The 27614-nt window shown below is 45.6% G+C and overlaps 1 protein-coding gene across 2 annotated transcripts in view; it reads left to right on the top strand.

The window, feature by feature from the left end:
• The window catches only part of DOCK11 (dedicator of cytokinesis 11), a 249713-nt gene that overhangs the window by 210242 nt on the left and 11857 nt on the right, over positions 1 to 27614 (top strand). For both annotated transcript variants that reach the window (XM_083159557.1, XM_083159556.1), the window contains 2 exons: positions 3139 to 3239; positions 4297 to 4435. In XM_083159557.1, coding sequence (XP_083015683.1) covers positions 3139 to 3239; positions 4297 to 4435 — 240 coding nt within the window. The remainder of the gene's footprint in view (positions 1 to 3138; positions 3240 to 4296; positions 4436 to 27614) is intronic.

Genomic DNA, 27614 nt, shown 5'->3' with positions numbered 1-27614 from the left:
GCCACTAAACTGCCCATCTTAGAGTTCCCATTTAGACAGTTACAGGGTTGATAAGCTGACCGTACATTACTGCAATGTCTCGTATCAGTGAATGGCCATCCGATCCCACTTGAGCTGCCGGGAGGGTGATCTTTTACATGCAATGTATCACATGCGACCCGTTCCCCACCAGAAGGTGGTCCGAGTCAACCTCCGACTCCGGTCCAATGCACACAGGATTGCACATCGCACCCGATGGAATGTCAAACACATCCGATTTGGGACGAGTTCTCGGCCCGATCCACCAGAATCGCCACAATTTGGAATAGTGTATGGGGGTCTATACTGACAATGCAGATACTGTTATGTCAAGCAGGGGCTGTCGATCTTCTAATAAAGCAATTTACAGAAATTTAACAGTTTGAGCATGAGCGTGAACTCACATTATCAGCCGGGCTGCAGTCTGTGTTATCCCTAACAGTGGCCAGATTCTCAGTATCGAACTGTCTGATCCACAAATGATACAGAATAAATTATATTCATATATATAATTAAGGGAGCAAACAGAAGTCCAGTATCTCGGCCTAGAAGTAATGTACCACATGCTGTAAGGCAGGGGTGGCCAAACCTGTCCTCAAGATCTACCAACGGTGCATATTTTCCAGGCAACATGTGGATCTACAGTATAGTAGGAATGAATGCAGCAGGTTTGAAAATGTGACCGTTAGTATTGACTACAGCTGTGCACCAGCTAGGTGATCTGGAAAACATGGACCATTGGTAGATCTCGAGGACTGGTTTGGCCAGCCCTGCTGTAAGGTATATGAAGGCATGGGACATTAGACCAGGGGTATTGACTGTACATCAAGATAACCAAGTTTGCCTCTAACATTGATGGCGGGTTCCAGCCAATGCTAGGCGACCATGACACGAGGATTATGCCTAGCAACAGTGGGAACTGCAGGTGGCTGCATTAGCTGGGGCATTGCTGGTGTAAATGCAGTTTCCAGCTGCAATCTTTGTTGTTATTAAGGAGGCTGGTTTGCCTGTCTGTCATTGGTAGGTGCTCCTGGTAAAAGGCAGTCTGTCCTGTTTAGCCCTGCTGGTGATGTTTTTATTTTCCTGTTTCCTATGTTAGTGCCTAGTTTATGGGCCTAGCTGAAGCCTTGTCACTCTGTCCTGTCCCCTGAACCGTGTGTGAAGTCCTAGTTGTGTGCCTGCTGAAGTCCTCTCCGCTAAGTCTCCATATTACCAAACCTTGCTAAAGTACTCTGGGGTAGATGTATGAAGCAGTGATACAAGTGGAGGTATACCATGGTAACCAATCAGCTTTAAAAATAACATTTATCAAGTGCATTCAATGCTTCATACATGTACACCTCTGTGGGTTTTGTGCAGTGTGATTGCTACACCTATGTTCTTTTGGGATCCCTGGCAAAGTAACTTTGGATCTCTGTGCAAACTCTATACACCTAAGCGCCTTGAGTTCTGTTGGAGAACGTGCGCTACACTGCTCACCTCGGTTCTGTATTACTAATGTGAATTATTGCGCACACCTTATTTCACACTGCTGTTCATATACACATATACACGTACACATAGGTAACTGTGTACATTTTCATTGGCGTGAATATTTGTAGTGGATTACAGAAACTACTATGTGACACCACCATTACCGTGTTCTAAGCACTGGTGTTTGTAATCTGTAAATACAATTATAAATGGAGTCTACAAGGCGCTCACGAATGATAACAATACATGCATACGTCACTTACCTTCTGTTGTTGGATACAATGATTCAGATGATCCTAGGTGTCTCAATAGTTTCCCAGGGGAGTGTTCATATTGAAGATCATGGAAAAAATGAAAACAATATATCTTGTATCAGAATTCATAAAACATGACTAAAATGGAAGAAGTCCCCCAAGTGAATCACTCTTAGGGAAAAGGTGTTCTCATAGATGTCCTTCCACCGTCAGGTAAATGAACAGTGTCGTACCGAAGACTCACATTAGTGAGGGGAAAAAAACACATATAACGGTATCTTTAATCCTGGAAATATCGTACCCCCACTCACAGTGTGAACAAGTAGATCTTTCTTATAAAGGTATCTTTAAAAAGAAATTCCAATGGGGAGCGTACCCCAACTCACTGTAGGGAATAAAGTGTGACTCTTATCAAGGTATCTTTGTGACACATAGGTTGTGTCAAAAAGGTGTTTATTCAATACACTCCAACATATAAAAAGATAAAAAAAAATTACAATCACCAATGTGTTTGGACAGGGGTGGGTATAGCGCTCAAGTACCAATGTACGAAGGGGCTGCAGACCCAGAGTGGTCCAAACTCTAGATACGGAATATGCAAACAATAAAGGGGTGCTGCGCTCACCTTCTGAGGTGCCCACACAGCCGATGCTGACTGGGAGCACTTCTACGTGTAGTATGGACTGCAAGGAGGACAAGATAGGTGGGTAAATAATATATTTATTATTAATAAAAAACTGGTGGGTAGGAAGATGGGGGATGGGGTGACAGGCCGGGTAGCTTCCACTTGTGAGGAGTGGTGTCCGCTGTCGGCCTGGTGAAGGGCAGGGGGGCGGGGGGGCGCAGGTAAGATCAGTCTCTGGCTGCGGTGGGTGGAATGACAAATTATAAAAATGAAGAAAAACGAAAGGAAAACGACGACTGTGGACAGTACCGGGACTGTTTTTTCCTTTCGTTTTTCTTCATTTTTATAATTTGTCATTCCACCCACCGCAGCCAGAGACTGATCTTACCTGCGCCCCCCCGCCCCCCTGCCCTTCACCAGGCCGACAGCGGACACCACTCCTCACAAGTGGAAGCTACCCGGCCTGTCACCCCATCCCCCATCTTCCTACCCACCAGTTTTTTATTAATAATAAATATATTATTTACCCACCTATCTTGTCCTCCTTGCAGTCCATACTACACGTAGAAGTGCTCCCAGTCAGCATCGGCTGTGTGGGCACCTCAGAAGGTGAGCGCAGCACCCCTTTATTGTTTGCACCAATGTGTTTGGGCCTTTAAAGATATAATTTGGGGTTTATCTATCTATCTATCTATTTGTTTTTCTTTTGGGGGGGGGGGTATGCTTGACTGTTTTATTTAATTGTAAACAAGTGTATTTGTTTTATAGGTAAATGCTGGTCCTTTAGCATATGCCAGAGCTTTCCTTGATGACAGCCTCTCCAGCAAATACCCCAGCAAAAAGATTAAGGAGCTAAAAGATATATTCAAGTAGGTCCATTATATATCACTCTTATTACACAGATATTATAAACGATAATGAACGTTAAGGGCAATAATCTGCACTCAATATTAATATTTAAATTGAATATTTTAAAGACCTACAGTATTTTCTGTCCCGCTAAGCAAGAAGCGCTGGCAGGTGATCTGTGGAATGTGGCAAACTAATGCTTTGTATACACGGTGAGATTTTGACTATATTTATATATATATATATCAAAATCAATCGGACATTGGCCCTTATTCAGATCTGATCGCAGTACAAATTTGTTCTCAAAATTGGCAAAACCATGTGCACTGCAGTTGGGGCAAATGTAACATGTGCAGATAGAGTTAATTTTGGGTGGTGTGTGTTGAAACTGAAATCTTATTTGCAGTGTAAAAATAATGCAGCCAGTATTTACCCTGCACAGAAAGAAAATAACTCACACAAATCTACCTCTCTCTGCACAAGTTACATCTGCCCCACCTGCAGTGCACATGGTTTTGCCCATTTTGAGAACAAATTTGTACTGCGATCAGATCTGAATAAGGGCCATTGAACGTTTTTCAGCCTCATTAGATTCGATCGAGATTTAGTGTAAATCAAACAGTAAAATAGACTATATAGAAAAGACTATATAATACAGATCTGTACTATATAGCCCACATCGAATGCATTTTGCTAGCCGCCCGATTCGATCCCGATTGAATCGCAAGCAAAATCGCATCGGGTGAACACACCTTAAAACATTTTGCACTGCACTATTTTTTATTTATTTATTTATTTATTTACAGTTTCTTATATAGCGCAGCAGTGATAAAACAAACTGGGTAACAACAGACAGACTTGGGGGTTAGAGGGCCCTGTTTCAATCTTACAATCTATAGGGATGACTAGCGCACCTCATAAATGAAGCCCAGTATCATTGAATATTACTGGCCAGTACCATTGCTGCCACCTAAGTACAAAGAATTAGCGCAGCAAATGTGACAAAAATGTAACTTTATTGCATTGGAGAAAATGAGTGTACACTAGTCTGTAACACCTATTCTTACCGCCTTGTAGACAGTTCGCACAAGCCTGTGGCACCGCACTGGACATAAATGAACAACTCATCAAAGAGGACCAATTTGAATACCACGAAGGGCTGAAATTGAACTTCAGAGAGATGGTGAAAGAGCTCTCTGACATTATCCACGAGCAGGTCTGTATTTCCCATTCTTCATTCACATTTCATCTAGAGCAGTGGTTCTCAACCTCGGTCCTCGGTCCAACAGTGCACGTTTACTAGGTCACCTGGCAGGTGCACTCATTATTCACTGACACATTTTCCAAGATGGTGGAGCTAATTATTTCACATGTGATTCTGTGTGGAGACCTGAAAAACATGAACTGTTGGGGGTCCTTGAGGGCAGAGGTTGAAAACCACTTCTCCTGAGTTGCCTCTCTTTACCCACCCAGCTCAGGGGCAAATGCAGGATTTGCAGGGGGGGGACATGGGAATTGAGACTGAGGTGAACCTGGTCGTGTACATATATATATATAGATTCTCTTTGACTTGGTTCATACTTGTGGATTATTGCTGACTTTGTATTGACAACACACCACCAGCCGTGCTGTGTTGTGGCGAGTGCCCCACATCCCCAATCTGCCGACTGGGGAAACCAGATATATTGTGTGTATACACTCCCTTTGTAGGGCACACCATTGTTGCTTTCCTACTGTGCGAGTGCGGTCTCTCCTCTCTCCATATATATATATATATATATATATATATATATATATATATGATTCGGCATGAAAAGCCGGCGGTCGGGATCCCGGCGTTCAAAATCCCGACGCCGGAATCCCGAACGCCGAAATCCCGACAAGGGGGGGACGTGGATCGCCCCCCCTTGCGGGCTCGCTGCGCTCGCCACGCAGCGGGCCCGGTGCCTCGCTACGCTCGGCACACTAATTTATTCTCCCTCCGAGGGTGTCGTGGACACCCACGGGGGAAGAAAGTGTTGGGATTTCGGGATTCCGGCATCGGGATTTTGAACGCCGGGATCCCGACCTCCGGGATTTAAACTGCATCCATATATATATATATATATATATATATATATATATATATATAGTGTGATGCACAAAAAGCGCTAACCCTCACTTAGTGGCTACTAGTATAAACTTTACAATAATGCAAAATAATATTATCAACACTCCAGAGTATATACTGTGTGAGCAAAAGTTTTCAAATTGGCCTAATTTCCATAGGTCCAGAAAAACATCTATTTCGTGGTAAAACTTCTGCGCCTTCAGTGTTGACAAGGAAATAATTTGTGACAATCCTTAAAAAACTTTCTATGTGCATACCGAAAGTAGTAAACAATCTCGCGTGTAGTGATGTCTTTCACTCCCAAATATTCATCCTTATCTTTTACTTCCAAAATCCGCCGGAGGCGTGGAGATGTTCATTCGTATATAAATTATATAAAAGGATGATATAAGGGTTTCAATAAAACAATATCTGTGCAAAAGTGATATTTTTCTCTAAAGTGCTTAGTGCATGAGAAAATACTTAAAGGGTTAACAACGCCACCTTGTGGCTAGTGTTAGTAACACACGTGTATTCACCCTGGGATAAAAATGATTTTAAATAGAAAAATGATGGACTCACACTGGGATTAGCTCTGTCCATGTGCAGTTCCCATCAGGCGTAGTACAAGAGCCCTTAAAACCAAAAAACTCCCAACAAAGGGAAAGGCTGATAGCGTAATATTGTTTTTATAAAACACATTTATTTTAAAACAATACGCATAACAAATAAAAACAGTAGTGGATGGACCTGTACATTTGACATAAAAACATAAGCTTATCTGGTTTTAGTCATCGGGAACGGAGAGGTGTATGCAGCCCGACCGGTTTCGTCCCTTTCTTATATGCTGGGACTTCCTCAGGGGTTTAGAGATGAGGTGACTTGTATCTGTGAGATATATATACGCTTTGTCGGCTATGATAATTGCCTGGCGTCCGGAAAACGCTGTTTGCGCATGTGCAGGACGCCCGCGTTGTCATGGTAACCTCTGCAGCATCTCTGACTGCTGGTTTCGCCGTTGCGCATGCGCGAGACTCCCGCGATCACGCGGTAGTCCTCGCACACACGCCCGCGTTGTCATGGTAACCTCTGCAGCAGATCTAGCTGCAGGTCACGCCATTGCGCATGCACGAGACTCCCGCGATTACTCGGTAGTACTCGCACAAACGCCACAGATTCTGGTGTGATTTAGAGAGGGGAATACCGCGATCTCGCGGGATTATACTCGCGTATGCGTGAGATTGATTTGATCTATTAGATATGTGTTATCTTCCATATCAGGACTTCACTGCACATATGTGTGTTGAAGTATCGTTGCCATCCTTATCCTGATTTCAATACAGTGATACATTCATATATTATGTGACATTTGTTCTCAACAATCAAGGAAACACAAGAGACAGAAGCATTTTAAGCATTTTCGATCTATATCCTAGCTAATCTGTACATGCACATAGTTGTCATTCTCCAGACACTCATATGTACATGTCTCATTCTAACATATTTGGTGGTCAGCATCGAATGACCTGGCCCTAGTGATGTTCAATGTGGACCCATTGTAACAACATTCTTACAGGGTCCATTAGAATGTTGTTACAATGGGTACACGCGAGATTGTTTACTACTTTCGGTACGCACATAGAAAGTTTGGTACTTGTGAGTTATCTGGGCTGCCGATTTTTTAATTGTATGCCTTAAGTTAAGGCATACAATCAGATGCGATGCGATGCGATATCGCATCGCATGCGACCATCGGATGCGATGACCCGATTTTTCCATAGGAATCAATGTTAAAATGGACTGAGTCCATTTTAACATGGAATTCAATGGGAAAAAGGGGTCCTTTTCATACCCCTACTATCCAAGTGGGCATGGAGTTGGATATAAACCTGTGGCGAGCGTAGCGAGCCACCGAGCCCGAAGCGTGGCGAGCGAACGGTATTCTGTGTCCCCTCGCGGGGCTCGCTACGCTCGCCACGCTTCGGGCTCGGTGGCTCGCTACGCTCGCCACAGGTTTATATCCAACTCCATGCCCACTTGGATAGTAGGGGTATGAAAAGGACCCCTTTTTCCCATTGAATTCCATGTTAAAATGGACTCAGTCCATTTTAACATTGATTCCTATGGAAAAATCCGATGGTCGCATGCGATGCGATGCGATGTGCCCGATCCGACCCGATTTAGAAATCGGCAGCCCGGATAACTCACAAGTACCGAAAGTTTTTTAAGGATTGTCACAAATTATTTCCTTGTCAACACTGAAGGCGCAGAAGTTTTACCACCAAATATATATATATGTGTATATATATATATATATATATATATATATATATAGATATGTGGGTAGCAGGACGGCACTCCAGAGGGTGTAGGTTTCGTCGGTGCCAGGTCTATAGATAGGAAATGCAATACACTTACCCCCCCGCAGAAGGATGAAGACCAGCACTCAGACGTTGTTAGATGAAGAAAATTGTAGTTTATTCCATGTGCAAATACAAGCAACACGGGCTGTCCCGACAGCCGTTTCAACTGGGCATCAGCCAGTTGTCATCAGGCTGATGCCCAGTTGAAACGGCTGTCGGGACAGCCCGTGTTGCTTGTATTTGCACATGGAATAAACTACAATTTTCTTCATCTAACAACGTCTGAGTGCTGGTCTTCATCCTTCTGCGGGGGGGGGGGGGTAAGTGTATTATATATATATATACACACACATGCTGGACTGCTGATACCAGCGTTGCTCACAGCATGATGTCATTCCCTGACGCCTTACAGATGGGCATTGATTTCTGCCATCCCAAATGCCAACCACTGCACTCCCAGACGGCAGTGGTTGGCACACACCCATACTATACATACAGTATATACTGTGTATATACAGTGTACATACATAATGAGGGGTATTCAATGCCACAGCGAGTGGCCGGCGAGGGGGTTAAACAGCGAGGATTGCTGAAAACCAGCGATCCTCGCTGTTTAACCCCCGCGCCGGCCGCTCGCTCTATTCAACGTACTGGGGAAATCCTCGCCGTCACAGGACGGCGAGAATTCCCCAAAACAGCGAGACCCGCGGGTCTGGCTGCTTCTGGAGCCGCATCCGCCAATTCCCCCTCGCTCAAAAAACGGAGCGAGGGGGAATTGGCGGATGCGGAGGCTGTGTTGAATGCTGTCAGGGTGAGTGGTGACAGCGAGCAGGAAGCCCTGCTCGCTGTCACCACTCGCAAACAGCATTGAATACCTGCCATGTTTAATACATATATACAGTACATACATTATTTTTTATATATATATATATATATAATTACATATGTAATATTTAAGATTAAAATTATAAAAAGGGAATTCAATAAAACTTAAGTTCTTCTAGGAAGTGGGCAGCATCAGCGTTGAATGCTTGGAGGGAAGAGGATGAAAAGGCAGGCAGAAATCACTGCAACAGCCGTGTATACATTAGCAAGGAGGTAAGGCAGGGAGAAAAAAAGACTCTCTCTTTTTTGGGGCACTCTTAAGCTGAGATTACTTGTAGTAATCGGTTATTAACATCCACCAGGATGTTTTACGGATCAGGTATGAATGTGGGGTGGGGTTTCTTAGTACAAGCTGAAGGATAACACTCACCGTAGTGTTGGCTCCCCAGTTGGAGCCTTTCTCTGGGGGGCAAAGTCCTTGATCGAGACTGTGTTTAACAGTTGGGGTGCTAGTCGCACGTAATGTATGTGATGTATATCCCTGGGTATATTGCGCAGATTTAAAATTTTACTTTTAACCCCTTCCCGACATATGACGTACATTTACGTCATATGTCGGTTGCGGGGGAATCAAGCCAGCTCACGGAGTGAGCTGGCTTGAAAGAGAGCAGGTAATGGCTGTATATTACAGCCAGGCACCTGCTCTCACGGCCACGAGCGGCGAGTTCGCCGATCGTGGCCGTTTAACCCTTTAAGCACTGCGGGCAAAGCGCCCGCAGTGCTTAAATAGCTGATCGGAGGGGGGGCGCCCCCCTCCGGCGCCGATCGCGGCCCCCCGCAGCGAGATCGGATGGTGCCGATCGGTTGCCATGGTAGCCAGGGGTCTAATGTAGACCCCTGTGCTGGCCGTGTCAGCATTCCTATTACATCCTGCCTGAGGCAGGATGTAATAGAAAGTGCTGAAAATCACTATGTTCAGCCATAGAGCTCTATGGCTGAACCTAGTACAGGCGATCGCGCCCCCTAGTGGTCAAGTACACTAGGGGGCCTTGTAGTAAAAGTAAAAAAAAAAAAAAATAAGTTTAAAAATAAAAAAAAAATGAAAAAATATTAAAAGTTCACCCCCCTTTCCCCATTTCACAAATAAAAATAAATAAAAAATAAAAAAAATAAACATATTTGGTATCGCCGCGTTCCTAAAAGTCCGATCTATTAAAATATAACATTAGTTATCCCGCACGGTTAAAGGCGTAAACGGAAAATAATTCCCAACGCCAAAACTACGTTTTTTGGTCGCTTCGCCTACCCAAAAAAAAATAACTAAAAGAGATCAGAAAGTCGCCCATATCCCATAATGGTATTAATTAAAAAGTACACTTCAGCCCGCAAAAAATGAGCCCTCACCCAGGTCCGTAGGTGGAAAAATAAAAAAGTTATAAGCCGCAGAACATGGCGACGCGACGCAAATTAGAAAAACCGTAAAAGTTGCTATTTTTTTTTTAGTGGTAAAACATAACGAAAACTATATAAGTTTGGTATCACCAGAATCGTAACGACCCATAGAATAAAGATAACCCATCATTTTAAACGAACTATGAACTCCAAAAAAAGCGTAACCAGCGCAAAATTGTGGAATGGCGTTGTTTTTGGTTTTTTTTACCCCACATTGAATTATTTCCTGATTCCCCAGAATATTATACGGTATAGTAAATGGTACCATTACAAAGTACAACTTGTCCCGCAAAAAAAAAGCCCTCATGTGTCTATATAGCCGGAAAATTAAAAAAGTTACGCTTATTTGAACGCAAGGAGGAAAAAAAAAAAAAAATTAACAAAAAAGGCAATGTCGGGAAGGGGTTAATGTTTATCAATAAAATAGATACTAGACAAACGTTTTGAGGCGTTGACACACAAACATACAAACATATATTTATTCACACTTATATAAATGTGCTCTATGGGCACTATGTCCTCTTGTCTGGTCTCCGCAGAGATTTTTGCTTTGCTAATTTAGGGAGTGAGGTCTCTTTGGCTTGCCCGCAGGCGGCTGCCAGTGGCCCTACTCCTGCTAAAGTGTCACTGCTTGTGAGAATAAAGGTCAAGCAGTATTCTATTCTGACCTAGGGGTATGCACTTGTGTATATGGAAAATAGCTCCCTTCGGCTTGGTCATACAGTATCTCCTTTGTTACAGAATATTACTGTTTGGAAGAAAACGTGTCACAAAGTACTAATTTCAGAAAACAAGTTTAGGCAGTATTACATATACACCGTTGTGTGCTAAGTAAAATGCTCACTTAAGCTTTGTCTTACAACCTATGCACATTGTCCCAAAGTCTTAATACTTGAAAGGGAAACCATTTTTCTGTTTGACATCTTAGTGATACTAAGGTCAGACTTTAAATGTATACAATAATGTATTGTTACAGAATATTACTGTTTAGAAAAAAGTGTGTCACAAAGTACTGATTACTGAAATCAAGTTTAGGCAGTATTACATATCCACAGTGGTGTGCTAAGTAAATTGCTCACGTATGCTTAGTCATACAACCTATGTACCTTGGCATGTATTCAATGCTCCTATGTCGCCGTAAATAACGGTGAGTGTGCATGTTTTTTGGAGAGTAGTGAACTTTTCTCTCCTATTTTGTGCTTCCCTGTATTCAGCTCTGTTGCTTCTCCAAAAATATATTGCGAAGCTAACTCAGTTCACCCTGCACTTCTCCCCATGTCTGTTCAATGGGGATTTTAGTGTCTCTCTCAAAAAGTGTATTCAATGCACAAATTGCAAGTCCTGCTGGTTTCTTTTTTTAGAGATGTTCTCCATTTTTCCCTCGGCATCTTTTTTAGGTGAACTGTAGGGCTATCTTTGTTAAAGTTGTTATTTTTTTTGTTTTTTATGGCTTATAAATAAAAAAAAATGTACTCTAATGTATTTATTGCAAGTGCCATAATGCTGTACTTCTATATTAATTTATTTGGAATTTAATAAGTTATTTTAATGGTAACCAATAAGAAATCATTTTGGAATGCTCCTAGTAATTTCCCATGCTTCCTCTCTTCTTCCTCACCTAACCCCCAAACAGGCTTTTAAACACGCTAACAATTATAAAATAAATTAAATAAAAACACAGGGCAAAGAAACAATGCTAAAAGCACAACACAAGGATAAAGGCCAAACAGAACAAAATACACCCGTCTGCACAAACCCAATTAAAATAGTCACACAGCCATTTGTTGTAAAATAAATACTGAACAAAACATTAACCTTTCTAAACCTTTGTAAAAAAGTACAAGTCCACAAATGCGAGGAATACGCTGCTGAGATGAACACCCTGCTCATATCCCAGTCTGACCAGCTCACGTGGAGAGCAGGAGAAAACAGATGTCTCCAGTTACAGCACTCCCATTTGAACTTGCATAATTATGCTAAGTTCGCAAAAGGAGTCGGCGAACTGGCCACAAGTTGAATACTGAGGAAGTCAGAAATGAGGAGATAAGAAAAAGTGCCGAGCACTTCAGCGAGATCACAGGGACACAAAACAGTGAGCGGTGAGCCAGACTCTCAAAAAACATTGAATACTATGCTTGAAAGGGAAACCATTTTTATGTTTAACATCTTAATAATGCAGGTCAGACTTTGAATATATGCAATTATGTAACAAGCAGAATACTCACTTTAGCATAGTCATACAATGTATGTAGTTAGTTTCAGGGTCTGGGTGCGTGTGCAATTTAAAATCGAGTATAATCGTGTCTCATCGCATCGCATGCGATCATATGGCATGCGATGCAACGCGATTTTTTTGGTTGTACAATGGCATGTGATGGAAACGGGGGCGCCGTGATAATACACAAGTACCTGAGGTAATATTGGATTTTGTTATACATGTATTTCCCACAGTGTTGCACATACTGTAAGAAATACACAACCAGTGTGAGAAAGATTCTTAGTAGTTCACAATTTTCTGGACGTTTTTCTTCAATAAAAGTCCTGTGCAATTCTACATACATTTTTTACCATATCATTCAGGCAGGTGGCCTTCCACAGAAACATTTTTTCGCACGCCAGGTGCTGTATAATTTTGTGTGTGCACAGATTTCGCTAAGGATTTTAGTACAGGTGGCAGTGTTATCTTTCTCTTGCTCCCACAGAGGAAAGGGGATTGGGAAAGGGGAGGAGGGGAAAGAAAAAGATAATGAGTCAAGGGGAGGAAAAAAGTGGGAGAGATAAGGTAGGTTTGTAGCCAGGGATGGGAGCCTGAATGTTACCCAATAGGCATGGGTTGTCCCAACCGACTTTATATACCCATGACAAGGGTGGGGGGTCTGGTTTGAGGCTGGAAAGTCCCCTTTCCCCTCTGGCAGATAGCCCCGCTCCGATTGTCGGCTGCCACTTCGTGATAGTGGGCTTTTATGGGTATTGTGGGGGATAGACCCTACCTTGTTGGGAATCAGGTAAGGTTGGAAAAGAAAGCTCTAAGGTCCCTCTGTGAAAAGTGGCTGCTGCCCTGCTATATATACCTTATGCTCAGGGCGGAATAAATGTATTAAGTGGGAGAGGTCACCCTTCTCCTGTGATACTTTCAACGTCCCTGGCTGGCTGCCATCATATTATTTTTGATGGGCCTTATAGGTATGGTGGGTGAGCGGGCTTTGTTGTACACAGAAAGGGGGTCCGTGGGTAGAGCGGAATAGTAGGGGTACTGCTGTCTGGGTGGGTTCCCTAGGTTCCCCCTGATTAGACTAGGTCCAGTGCAGGGTGGATCGCTGGGACTGATCCAGATGAGTGGTCCCTGAGTATACAGTAGATATATTAATGGGAGAAGGCACAGAGCAAATGCTGGGATAGGTGTGCTGCTGCCCTCCACATGTATATAAGCATACAGTGGTGGAGGGTGAGCGGCACCTATCAAAGGTCCAGCTAGTGACAGGAGCGGGTCGACAGAGATGAAGGATGCGGAGGGAGGGAAACGGTATGGTGAGGAGGCTGGGGTGAGGGTGGGCAAGAACGGGGAAGGTAGGCAGGGGTGCGGGAGAGAGAGTACCTTTCAGTGTATTCCATACACTGTGCGGCAACCCTGATGGGTACTGACACTGTTAAATGCCCTCCCATTGTTAACGCCACCCCACTATCAACGCCAACCCGAAGCGTGGCGAGCGCTGCGAGCCTGCAAGGGGCGGCGGTACGCGTCCTCCGACCTTTTCATACTCCTACTATCCACGTCGGCAAGGAGTTGATTTTATATAGTGTGGCGAGCGCAGCGCAATACTTGTGAAGTAATGCGTAATACTTGAGAAGTAATGCACGTCCCCTCGCGGCTCCGATGCATCCCAGGCCGCCCCAGCACGCCCATCCGCCTTGGGACAAGGTGCATAGGTTGTAAGACAAAGCGCAAGTGAGCATTTTACTTGGCATACAACGGTGTATATGTAATACTGCTTAAACTTGTTTTCTGAAATTAGTACTTTGTGACACGTTTTCTTCCAAACAGTAATATTATGTAACAAAGGAGATACTGTATGACCAAGCCGAAGGGAGCTATTTTCCATATACACAAGTGCATACCCCTAGGTCAGAATAGAATACTGCTTGACCTTTATTCTCACAAGCAGTGACACTTTAGCAGGAGTAGGGCCACTGGCAGCCACCTGCGGGCAAGCCAAAGAGACCTCACTCCCTAAATTAGCAAAGCAAAAATCTCTGCGGAGACCAGACAAGAGGACATAGTGCCCATAGAGCACATTTATATAAGTGTGAATAAATATATGTTTGTATGTTTGTGTGTCAACGCCTCAAAATTTTTGTCTAGTATCTATTTTTTAATAAACATTAAAAGTTCAATTTTAAATCTGCGCAATATACCCAGGGATATATTATCCCATCACATACATTACGTGTGACTATCACCCCAACTGTTAAACACAGTCTCGATTAGGGACTTAGAGAAAAGGCTCCAACTGGGGAGCCAACACTACGGTGAGTGTTATCCTTGGGCTTGTACTAAGAAACCCCACCCCACATTCATACCTGATCCGTAAAACATCCTGGTGGATGTTAATAACCGATTACTACAAGTAATCTCAGCTTAAGAGTGCCCCAAAAAAGAGAGAGTCTTTTTTTTCTCCCTGCCTTACATACTATTTACTCTCTAGGGTGCACCTCCACACTACTGATTTTCAGAGAGAATCTGCCCTCTCACATTACCTAGCTATTGTGGACAAACAGATTGAACCATTTATTTTGTTCTATTAAATCTAAACCTGTGCACTGGCCATCTTCCCCTTTTTCCTAAAAGTAAAATTAACAAGGAGGTATCTGATCTTTTTCTAACCTGTGATTTGCGGGTGTTAGAGGGGGTGGGACCAAATCTCAAAGGGTGGGGCTTAATCGCCGGCCGCTGCAGCTGTCTAAATTACCTGAAAAAAAATGTGTTCTTTCGGGGGGGGGGGGGGGTCTGGGTACTCAGAAATCCCTCCTGCGTGCACCACTGCAGCTGAATTTACTTGTTACGGAACTTGGTCAGAGGAGCTATTTTTAGACAATTACTTACAGTCCCCTGACAAAACAAATCTCTCATACCACTTGTTCATTGTGTATGCTTAGTTATTTATTAGCTGGTTCTATGTATAAAAAGCTGTTGGAAACATTTAGCAAATGTTTTCTTTGTTATGATTTTCTATATACAAATGAAACAGGTCACTATAAAATGTCTATTTTAATGCTATAATTAAAAAGACTTTCTTAAACATATCACTTTGCTGCAACTTTCAACCTTAATTTTTCTGGATGGGATATCTATTACATTTACATTACATACGCTGTCCAGGTACATGCTTAACGCGTTTCGGAATCAACTTCCTTCTTCAGAAGCGTGTCTGATGAAGGAAGTTGATACCGAAACGCGTTAAGCATGTATCTGGACAGCGTGGTTCCCTGGTGGAAGATCTCGGCAGTGGAGTATCCTGGACTGAGCCCCCCTTGTTTTCCAGACACAAGGGACCCAGACTGAAGGACTTCACATAACATCTGCATGCCTGCTGTCTTGCCTTGGGATCCCCTGTTTATGCTTTTATACAAGTCACCACTTTGTAAGTGTGTTGTCTTAATTAAAACTTTTTATATCTGATTGATCTGCACTATGTTGCCTTTCATTATGTCTCCCCTACATACAGAATAAGGGGAGAATCTGACGGATTTGGATCATTCATTCCACTCAGTATACAATTTAAATTTACACTTAGTTAGGGCAGGAACAGTGTGAGGATTCTCTAAGAATCCTCACACTGATAGCACAGCAGGATCTGACAGAAGCGCGTCCTGTGTGCAGGGAGACACTGGTCTCCCTGCGCAGCGCTTCTGGCTTCTATGGAAGAGAAGCTTCCTGGGCCTGGGGTACCCCAGATCCAGCTCCCCGCAGGGGAGGGTCATAGGTGACTGGCGTCTCCGCGATGGCGGCCGCCATTTTGGTTCGGGCTTACAGGCTAAACTCCATTAAGAGGGCGCAGCCTGTCACAGGAGCCCAGGACTGGGCGATTCCCAGTGATCCCCAGCAGAGGGGGAGGCACTAGGAAGAGGAGAGGACTCCTGCAGGAGTGGCCTACAGGGGGTAGATGGCACCAAAGAGCCGCGGACCCCGCTGTGGCAGGGACTATGGTCTCTTCCTGCACTCTGTGTTTGGCACCTTTGGAAGCACTGGGCTGTGGAGCTGAAGCCAAGCTTCTCCTGAGCCCCGCTGACCAGAAGGGTCTCCAGCAGACAGATAAGTACACGGCATACTTTGGCTCAGTACTGTCGCCTGACATTTTGCACTGTGTGTTTTCAAACATGACAGAAAGGCATTCTGCTGGTATGGGGGACGGAGCGCTGGCCTTGTTATCTTGCTGCAAATATTGTGGGCTAGATTTAACATCAGAACAGATGGCTAAGTCGGATATCTGCCTTGTTTGTGAAGCTGTACCCAGAGGAGCACAAGCTCAGTGGGGGCAACAGCCTGAGCCTGCATGGGCTGCTGCCCTGGGCAAGTCTGTCACTGCCTTAGTGCAGGTTTTAAACAGACAGAGGGATGAGTCGGTAAAATCACGTAGACTCTCATCATCCTCACAACAGTCCTTTGGTTCCATTCCCTTATCACAGGGGGAACCAGCCCTTTGCAAGTCATGCAGGACACTGCACAGGGCATTCAAAAGTTTAATGCTCACATGGAGCAGTTTTCTAGTCCTGAGCAATCCTCTAGACAGTCTGTAGCCTCTCTTCCTATCCTCAATGTGGATTCTGAGGAGGAGGGAGAATGTGGGCCGGAGAAGTACTGGGACAATACAGATAACATTGATATTCCTGTACCTGGTATTGAGGATTTCTCTTTCGTCTAGTCCGGTGACACAGCTAACCTTGGGATGTAGGAGGGTCCGCAGGATCCAAGGCACCTATGTTGGAAAGCTTTTCCCTTGGATGCAGGTTTTAGGTGCCCACAGGAGTGGGTGCTATGCTGATCGGCTGCAGCCGGGGTTTTTTTCTGTATTTTTGCCTAGATTAACTAGGTTTTTATTATTTTATTAACTTAGTGACTAGTGCAGGTTTCTTAGCCAGTGTGCTGCTTCTGACAAGAAGCGCTGCACACAGAGAGCGCAGCAGAGGCTGACAGAAGCGCATCCTCTATGTGCAGGGGTGGGCTGTCTGCACCCACTGCACAGCGCTTAACCCCAGCTTTGCTGGGGTTTGCCTGGGCCCTGGGAGTGTCTGGAACTGGCTCCTTGTTTAGAAGGGGATTGTGGGGGAAGGACCTCCCGCGATGGCGGGCACCATCTTGGAAGGGTTTTGCAGACTGAAATCCCACTAGGGAAGAGAAACCTGCTATAGGTTTCCAGCGTAGCTGGACGAATCCAAGCAGTGGCGTATTTATAAATTTTGATCCCCCCTGCCAAAATGTTTGTGGCGCCCCCCCCCCCCCCAGGCATAACGGAGAAGCTGAAGCAGGTGAGAGGAAGTGAGACAGCAGACACTGCTTCTTCCCTTGCCCTAGAACGAATCCCAGGCCGCTCTAGAACTCCCATCCTCGTCCATCCTGTACACAGTAGCCAATAGCTGGCTCTGTGTACAATCAATTGAATCAGTGGGGGGATTTGTCGTCTCTGCCATGGCCGCACCCAGGCTACGACTGACTCCCCTCTGGTGCTCGGCAAGTGGGCAACGGCAGGCAGCAGCATATCAGTGCGTAGAGCAGGTGCCGGCGCCCACACAGACCCTGCTGCCACTTGATCCCCCAAGCGGCAGCTGGGGCTGCCTTACAGTAGTTACGCCACTGACTCCAAGTGATCCCGATCTGTGGGGGAGGCACAAGGAGGTGAGGAGAAACTATTGTGGCAGCGGCTAAAGGGGGAAAGGCGCCAATACTGGCTTCCTACCCCGCTGAAGCAGGGACTTGGTCCCTTCCTACTCTGTGTGTGGGCGCCATTTTCTCTCATTAACTGCGGAGCTGAAGCCTGGCTGAGCTTTCTGAAGTACACAGAGTGCAGTTCTCCTGGAAGCGCTATCCCTGCTGACGCTGAGTTGCCTACAGCAAGCAAGACAGATAAGTGCACTGTATATACTGCCTTGTGCTTTGCCTGACATTGTGCACCGTGGGTTAAAATGACTGACACTGGTGATAATGCTGCTGCTGTGGTGGGGGAGCGCAGGACATGTTGTGAAACTGCAGTGTTTGCGGGGTTAATTTATCATGTGAACAGATGGACCAAGGGGACCTTTGCCCTGCTTGTGAATCTGTGCCTGACAATGCGCATGCCCAGGGGTCTGAGCAACCCGAACCAGCGTGGGCTGCGGCGTTGGGGAGGTCTATGAATGCCTTGGTTGAGGCTCTTAATAGGCAAAAGGATAACTTTATAAAGTCTCCTGGCCCTAGCTCTTCCTCCCAAAATTCAATGGGATCCATTGCTCCTTTGCAAGGGGACCCCTTGTTGCTGCAGGTCATACAGGACACTGCGCAGGGGATACATAAAATGAATGCACTTATGGAATAATTTGCAAAAACTCCTGAGAGACCTTCCTCCTTGCGGCCTGTTACCTGTAGATTCAGATGATGATGGTGTTGGTACAAATGATTTATCTGGGAATCTAAAGGGAAGAGTCTGATGCTTCTGTCCCAGGGATTGAGGATTTAATCCTGGCTGTAAAACAGGCTTTGGATTTGTCAGAGGAGGACAAAGTACATGCTCATTGTATTTTTAAGAGAATGCATAGAGAATCTGTGACTTTACCTTTGGATGCCGGTATGGTCTCCTTGTTGGGGGAAGCTTGGAAAGTCCCTGATAAAAAGGTGTCTATGTCCAAGAGATATTCAAATATATATCCCATGCCTGAGGAGCATGTGAAGTTGTGGGAGAAAGTCCCGTTGGTAGACGTCCCTGTGGCTAGATTGTCAAAAGCTACTGCATTCAGGGTGGTGCAGCCTTTAAGGATCCAGTGGATAAGAAGGCGGAAGGATGCCTTAAAGCAATTTTTGAGGGAGTGGGATATACACTCCTCCCCATTATTGCCTCTGCTTGGGTAGCAGAAGCTTTTAATAAATGGGCTGAGGCTTTGGGAGATCAGCTGCGGCCTCATTCTGGGGCGTTTATCCTTGCAGAGAAACTCAGATGTGCAGCAGAGTACATCACTGAGGCTGGGGAAGAAGGCGCAAAAATGGCATCAAAGGTATCCGCCGCATCTGTGTCTGCTAGGCGATCCCTTTGGCTTAAGGCCTGGGATGCAGACAGCGAATCAAAGAAAGCCCTGGAGACCCTAGCGTTTAAAGAGGAGTTTCTTTTTGGCTCTGAGTCCTGTGTCCATCATAAAGCAAGCCACAGGGGGAAAGCGTACTTTTCTTCCTACCTCTGCTAAACCTTGAGGCTCTAAGTTTAGGGTGCTTAAGCCTGATTTTCGCTCCTCCTTTTGAGGGGGAGCGTCCAGTAAAGGACAGACGGGAAGAGGTAGAGGTAGATTCCCTGCCTGTAGAGGGAAAGCCGCCAAATCCAGATTTGGGGCCTTCAGAAAGAAGCAAGTGTCTAAAGGAGAGAATAAATCCTTTGCATGACGGGGTACAGACTCCCCGTTCTGGTCTCAGAGTGGGGGGTCACCTCCTGCAGTTCCGGGACAGGTGGAACATTCCAGCCTCAGACCCTTGGGTCCTTTCTATTGTCACAAGAGGTTATCAGATGAATCTCAGGGGGAATCCTCCACGGAGATTTCTTCCAACCCCCTTACCGAGGGAAGCCATTTCACGCGAGGTCCTTTTAGGGGCGGCATTGGCTCTCAGGAAAAAAGGGGTTGTGGTCCCGGTTCCTCAGGAGGAACACAAGAAAGGTTTTTATTCAATCCTTTTCTTGGTTCGCAAACCAGACGGGTCAGTCAGACCCATACTAAACTTGAAATCTTTAAATCAACACCTTTGGGTGGAACATTTCCGCATGGAGTTTCTGCGCTCAGTGCTTGGCAGCATAGAACCAGGGGAATTCTTAGCATCCATAGACATTCAGGATGTATATCTGCACATACCCATTTTCAGGGAACATCAGTCCTTACTTCACTTTGCTATAGGGGAAACTCATTTACAGTTCCAGGCCCTACCCTTTGGTCTGGTCACAGCACCATGGGTATTCACAAAGGTGATGGCGGTTATGGCTGCGTCACTGAGGCTAAGGGGGATAGTGATCATCCCCTACCTGCATGATCTGTTATTCAAAGCAGAGTCAGAGGAGAAGTTACTGGATCACTTATCAGTGGCAAGTCAGTTCTTGCAGGACATGGGTTTGGTGCTCAATCTTCCCACATCCCATTTAAATCCCTCTCAGAGGTTGCAGTTTCTGGGAGTAATTCTGGACACCCAGTCAGTTAGTACTACTTTTACTACAGGCTTTAAGGCCTACTGTTTGGCAGGTGGTGGAGCTCCTCGGCAAGATGGAAGCTACTTTCGAGACGCTTCAGTTGCCAGGTTTCATTCCAGAAAGATTCAATGAAACATCCTTTCCTGTTGGTCAGGGAATGCGAAAACCATGAAACAGGAAAGATTACTTCTCTCTCAGGAGACAAAGGAGTCCTTACTCTGGTGGACGGACATAGAGACCTTGCAGCTGGGGCGGTCACTACGCTATTGGGACTGGGTGGTGATAACGACCAAAGCCAGTCTCAGGGGTTGGGGGGGCGGTTGCCCTTCACCATCGGTTGAAGGGTCTGTGGTCCAAACAGGAATCCAGACTTCCAATAAGTATCTTGGAACTTCGAGCAGTCTGGAAGACTCTCCAACAGGCCAAAGATTGTCTGAAGGGCCTTCCGATCAGAGTACAGTCGGACAATGCCACGGCTGTGGCTTACCTGAATCATCAATGCGGAACTCGCAGTGCGATGGTGATGCATGAAGTCTTGCAGATCTTTGTCTGGGCGTAAACCAACATTCAGGTTCTATCTGCTGTCTTCATTCCGGGGATCCGGATTTCCTCAGCAGGGGGAATGGTCATTACACCTGGAGGTGTTTCAGGAGATTGTGAGTCTCTGGGGGCTCCCAGATGTGGATCTAATGGCATCCAGGAACAACTGTCAGGTTCCTAAATTCTGTTCAAGGACCAGGGACCTAGCCGTCTGGGCGGTGGATGCCATGACGGTTCCATGGCACTTTCACCTGGTCTACATTTTTCCTCCGTTCCCAATGATACAGCGGGTTTTGAGAAGAGTGAAGTGTCATCAAGTGCGGGCCATTCTGATTGCTCCAGACTGGCCCAAGAGGTTGTGGTATTTGGACATTCTGAAGTTGTCAGTGGAATCTTGGCCCCTTCCTCTTCGTCAGGACCTTCTAAAACAAGGGCCATTTCTGCACCTGGACCTAGCTCGGCTCAGTTTGACAGCCTGGCTTATGAGAACTCCTTATTAAAGAAGAAGGGTCTGTCTGATGCAGTTATCCAGACTATACTTAGGGCTCGTAAGCCAGTCTCCGCTGCTAATTATCATCGAGTCTGGAAGATATACATCTGGTGGTGTGAACGTCAAAAAGTACACACCTCCAGGTTCAAGGTGTCTAGATTGCTAGATTTCCTGCAGGATGGTTTCTCCACCGGATTGGGTCTGCAGTCTCTAAAAGTACAGATTTCTGCTCTGTCCATTTTCTTTAAAAAAAGGATAGCTTTTTTGCCAGAAGTTCAAACTTTTTTTACAGGGTGTTACCAGGTTAAAATCCCCATATAGGCAGCCGGTGGCGCCTTGGGATTTATCTTTGGTTCTGTCTGTCTTACAGAACCCTCCTTTTGAGCCTTTAAGGTCGGCCGACCTTTAGTATGTTTCTTGAAAACTTACCTTTTTGTTAGTCATTGCTTCAGCGAGACGTGTTTCGGAATTGGGTGGTTTGTCCTGTAAATCTCCACATTTAATTTTTCATGAAGATAGGGCTGTGCTTCGAACAGTACCTAAGTTTTTACCAAAAGTGGTTTCTTCCTTTCATTTAAGCCAGGAGATTGTGCTCCCGGTGTTTTCCCCTCCAGAAGGGGCTAAAAATAGGGCCAAATTAAGGAAGTTGGACGTAGTTCGCGCCTTGCGAATTTACGTGGAAAGGGTAAAGGACATCCACAAAACAGATCTGTTGTTGGTTCTGTATGATGTGCATAAGAGTTGTTGGCCTGCTTCTAAGCAAACCATTGCCAGGTGGCTAAGGTCAGTGATTGCCTTTGCTTACACCAAGGTAGGTAGACCTGTTCCTTCTCGAATTAATGCACATACCACCAGGTCAGTTGCTTCCTCTTGGGCTGTGCATCATGGAGCTACAGTGGAGCAGTTGTGCAGGGCTGCCATTTGATCCTCTGTTCACACCTTTACCAAATTTTACAGGTTCCATGAGTTCGCGTAGGAGGACGCTTCATTTGGACGGGTTGTGATGAGAACTGGCAGTCTGAGCGTACCCTCCCATAGTACCGGCTTGTGAACGTCCCAAGGTTAGCTGTATCACCAGACTGGACGAAAGAGAAAAAGGGATTTTTGTAAGAACTTACCATTTGAACCCCTTTCTCTGAGTCCAGTCCGGTGACACAGTGATCCCTCCCCTACGCTCAGTAAGTCATACCGTATTAAGCATCCTCCCGACCTGTTCATATGCCCACCATCCATATTGGTGTGGAGTTGATTTTATAAAATGCCCGAACCCGAAGCATGGCTAGCGCAGTGAGCCCCATGAGGGGACGTGGAAAACGAGCCCGAAGCGTGGCGAGTGCAGTGTGCCCCGTGAGGGGACATGGATTACTTCACATGTATTCCGCATCCCCTCGTGGATCTCGCTGCGCTCGCCACGCATTGGGCTCGTTTACTGTGTCCCCTTGCCACACTTTATAAGATCAACTCCACGCTGACGTAGATAGTGGGGGTATGAACAGGTCGGGAGGACGCGTAATGCTGCGCTCGCCACACTTCAGGCTGACGTGGATAATGGGGGTTTAAAATGGAGGCATTTGCCAGAGTTTGAAATAGAGCACTGGCAAATGCGTCTTGTCCTTTTTTGTGCACAAGACGCACGTGCGCCACACCCACTAAGTGTTCTGAATGACTACGCTGACTGCGTAAAGCTCATGCTTAAGGGACACTATGCTGAATAGGACAGTATGTAAACTCAGAAATACAGCCGCTTCACCGTCACCTCTGACTGACTACGCTGACTGTGTAAGCGTTCTGACTGACTACGTAAACTACTTAAGGGGCGCCGTGAACTGCCGCCGCCATGCTGAAGGGACACTACACTGAATAGATGTAAACTACTTAACGGGTGCCGTGATAATACACAAGTACTGATAATAGATAGTATCTGATTGGTTGCCCATAGCAACATCCGATCTGAAATAGAACTCCCATCTTAGTAAATTTCACCCCTATAGTCTGCAGAGCGGGGAAGCGCCATGCAGGAGAGGCACTCTCCCCGCTCTGCGTCCACTGCTACGGCGGGCAGATTTGAAAACTCCCATGCAAATGAATGGACAGTTGCTGATTGGCTGAGAGAGCCAATCATACATTTGTATGATTGCCGCTGATTGGCTGGAAGTTTTCAAATCACCTGCCCGTCAGCCACTACCAAAGCTCCACAGGAGTCCTTTTACATACGATAAATCATATGTTAAAAAAAGGTCACCTCAAGTGCCAAATCGTATGAAGCCTTCCCGGGGAGTTCAAAGGAAATAGAGTCCAACTTGTCTCTTGTCCTGTGTATGGCCACCCTTTGACAGTATCTGCATTTTGTAAAAAATTAAAGTGAAAGTGAATAAAGTTACAATTTGTTAAAAAAGTTTTACTCTTCTCAATGTGTGGGCCTACAGACGGAGCGCCTCTCAGCCAGCGCTGGGAATCGCCAGATTCCCTTAGCTGGCGATCACTGGTGGAGAGGCTCTCCTTCTGACAGGGACGCGCGAGCATCTCACACGCACGCATGTCCCCGTGAACACAGCGACAGGGAGCGCTTTCCCTGCCTGTCTCCTCTTCAGGGGGCAGCTGGGGGGGACAGAGGGTGGTGGAGGCCTCCGTCAGAACGGAGCGCGCAAGCGTCTCCTGCACGTGGCCCCTTCCAGCGGATGGCGGTTGAAGATTCTATCACCAGGAGCAGCTCAGACGGGAGTTGCTCCATCTGTAATTTAGCTTGGAATACTAAGTTGAGAAAACGCAGTTCAGTCGATTACGAAACGACCGCGCATGTGCAGCTTTCACTTGGCGCATGCACACCTGCAATTTGCATATTATTCTGCATATGCATTTTGCTTCAATGCAATTGCATCTCGATTGACAGGACAGCATTTAAGGGGTGAAAACATGGCGTTTTGTGAGTGTGTGTTTGTCAAAATGACGTCAGCGATGACCACTTCCAGGCTGTTGCTTTAGCAGAATTGTGGAAGGCTTTGACCGGCGCAGATGGAAAGTTCCCGTTTTTGCAAATGGATCTGCGCATGTATAGCGTTTTACTATGCATTCGCAATTTCTGTAGTGGGCGTTTTCTTTTTCTTTCTGGGTGATAGCTATTTGATCGAAGCAACTACTTTTTTTTATCAACTTAGCAATCCAATCTGAATTAGGTCCTATGAGTGGAGACACATGGACCGCCCTGTATATTGCTGATAAGGTAAGGCGCAACAGAATATGCTGCGCTATATAAGAAACTGATAATAAATAAATAAGGCCTTTTTGGCCTGACCACTGATTTTTACAAGAAGACTACTTTATTTGAATTTCTCAAAATGTCTGATTTATAAGTATGATGGGCATAAAGTAAAAGATATGAGTGAAACACATCATGGATGCACTGAATCTTGTGTACAGTATAAGGAACAGTCACTAAAAACCTCAATCCATTTACTAAGAAATCTTTTCTCACAAAAAAAATAATCTTTAAATGGAATAGGAGAGGCAGATCACTATACACAGCGGCACCACAATCCAAGGCTAAATATAATAATGCCCACGTATGTCAATAAGCATGAGTAATATATTATTAAGATAAGATCATAATTATTTCAGGTATCAGCAGTGTTTCTAAATACAGTATATTTGGCAAGCGCTGGTCATATGATTCCTACCTAGCTTTGCCAGTTAAGTGACGGATAGCTCTGCACCGATAATGGTTAATACCTAATAAGTACAACATGTGTCTAACTAAAAATAATTCAAAACATGTACAGTAGACTGAAGTGACACAATAATGAAAGCAAACTAAATAGATAATGCATTCATGTTGAAGTGGAAAAAATTCCAGCGTGTACTGCCTGCTGACCTCCACTGAAGCTTGCTGCGGGGCTGGATTTGATGGGTTAGGTTGTGTTATATCCACCAACGCGTTTCGGCAGTTCTGCCTTCTTCTAGGGAGATGAGCTTCAGTGGAGGTCAGCAGGCAGTAAAGGTAACCAGCGTGTGCACACGCCGAAGGAACCGGAGCCAGAGGAAGATCGAAAGGGTGCTGGTGAGTACGGATAACCCATAAGGAGCACAACAGTCATCGCAACGGGCGGCAAAGCATCCCGAAGCGGCGAGCTGTGGAACTCCAAGCAGGCGGGGAGCAGTGTTTGGCAATGCTGTAGCACGGTTAGCCGTGTGTCACACACAGCTATTAACGCTCCATCAGCTAGACCGGCACAGCACCCCACTCCGGGACCCAGGTAACCCCAGCTACCCAACCCAGAAAACCACCCCGCAGACCACCAATCAAGTTGCGCACGACAGGTACCCACCGCTAAATATTTTTAAACAGAACTGTATGTCCATATTTTTTCACAAACCACCAGAAGGATTATAAATAGCGGGACGCCGCTTAAAGAATTTCTACAATTTATACACCATTGGGGACTGAAATTGTTTGATACAACCAACCATTCAATTTATGTGCACACATCGTACAATTGATTGGACAGACAATTGAACGGATAATTGTGCAGGACAACATTACCAACTGATTTATATTGTGTAATTGACACCGTATAGTTGTAATTACATTTTAAAGCTGAGTTTACCATGATGGAGTAACTGTCTCAGCCAGCCAGCTGTACAGCAAACTGAAAAGGTTTAATTCATACATGCAACACTGTATTAAGTTTATTCATGACATTTAATGAATACATTAACACCTGCATGTTCACAAATAAAATAAAAACCTTTAATTTTACAAGCATTTGTAGAATTCATGTGACAGAGTGCAGTACTAACACCAAAATATATACTGTATTCTAGGTGAGGCCTAGCCAGTGCCTTATAGAAGTGCATAATCACAGTGTTGTCCCTTGCTCCATGCCCCTTTTAAACAGGCTAGCATCCTATTGGCCTTGTGTACTGCACCCCAGTTTATTATCAATAGTTGAACAGGGTGTATGAACTGTAAGGCTGGTTTCACACACTCCGGCTCCTGCCGGACGGTGAAATCCCGCACGGCCAGGGAGCCGTGCCGCACACACTAGTTTATCATGGAAGGGATGGCCACAGCACGGCAGCCGTCCCTTCCAGTGGCGGAATCCGGCTGCAACCGTGCGGCCGGGTCGTGGCCGTCCCGTGTGAATGGACACAATAGTGTCCATTCACAACTAATGTGTGCGGCACGGCTCCCTGGCCGTGCAGGATTTCACCCTACGGCAGGAGCCGCAGTGTGTGAAACCAGCCTTAGGCTGGTTTCACACACTGCGGCTCCTGCCGGACGGTGAAATCCCGCACGGCCAGGGAGCCGTGCCGCACACATTAGTTTATCATGGAGGGGATGGCCACAGCCCAACAGCCGTCCCTTCCAGTGGCGGGATCCGGCTGTAGCCGTGCGGCCGGGCCGTGGCTGTCCCATGTGAATGGACACAATAGTGTCCATTCACAACTACTGTGTGCGGCACGGCTCCCTGGCCGTGCGGGATTTCACCGTCCGGCAGGAGCCGGAGTGTGTGAAACCGGCCTTACACTCTGTCCTGTCTGTCTGGCCGTCTGCTAATGGCAGGCAGCTAGGAGTGTGCTTCATGTTGCTCTCAGCTGCATCCACTGATTACCTCAGCTATGGTATAAAAAGGAATCAGTAGGACTCCACCCTGCTGGTCATAGTTCCTGTTCCTTGTGTGGATGGCCTGTACTCCAGCTTCCCCTGGAAATCAGCCTTGGACATTTGCCTGGTCTCTGCCATCAACCTGCTCTGGATATTTGCATTGTCTCTGCCATCAACCTGCTCTGGATATTTGCATTGTCTCTGTCATCAACCTGCCTGGATATTTGCTTTGTCTCTGTCATCAACCTGGTCTGGACATTTGCCTTCTCTGTTTACAAAAGGACTTGTCAGTTAAGTACTTTAGATCCTGCTATTACTTAACATATACCCGAGTAGCTGGCCTGCATTCTCCCACTACTCTGCATCCTGCAATTATCCTTATTACTTTGTATTATCCTCCTGCATTTCGTGTACCTTGGAAGTTACTTTATTTGCTGTGGAAGTTAAACTTTATTCTTTGATGCCTGAATAAAGTATTTCATTGTTACTTTCTGTGGACATTGATTTGAGCTGCATCCAGGTCCTGGTTTGGTTATGTCATTGCTAGCTGCTGCCCTCCCCTGCGTCTAAGCATTGTGTTTCTCAGACTTTCCGCACAGAAGGGGTTAATCTTACATGACTCGTC

Source organism: Crinia signifera, chromosome 9 (genome assembly GCF_055691185.1).
Source record: "Crinia signifera chromosome 9, ASM5569118v1, whole genome shotgun sequence".
NCBI lineage: Eukaryota > Metazoa > Chordata > Amphibia > Anura > Myobatrachidae > Crinia > Crinia signifera.
The sequence above is the reverse complement of the archived record's forward strand: the minus strand, read 5'-3'. Positions and strand labels throughout refer to the sequence as shown.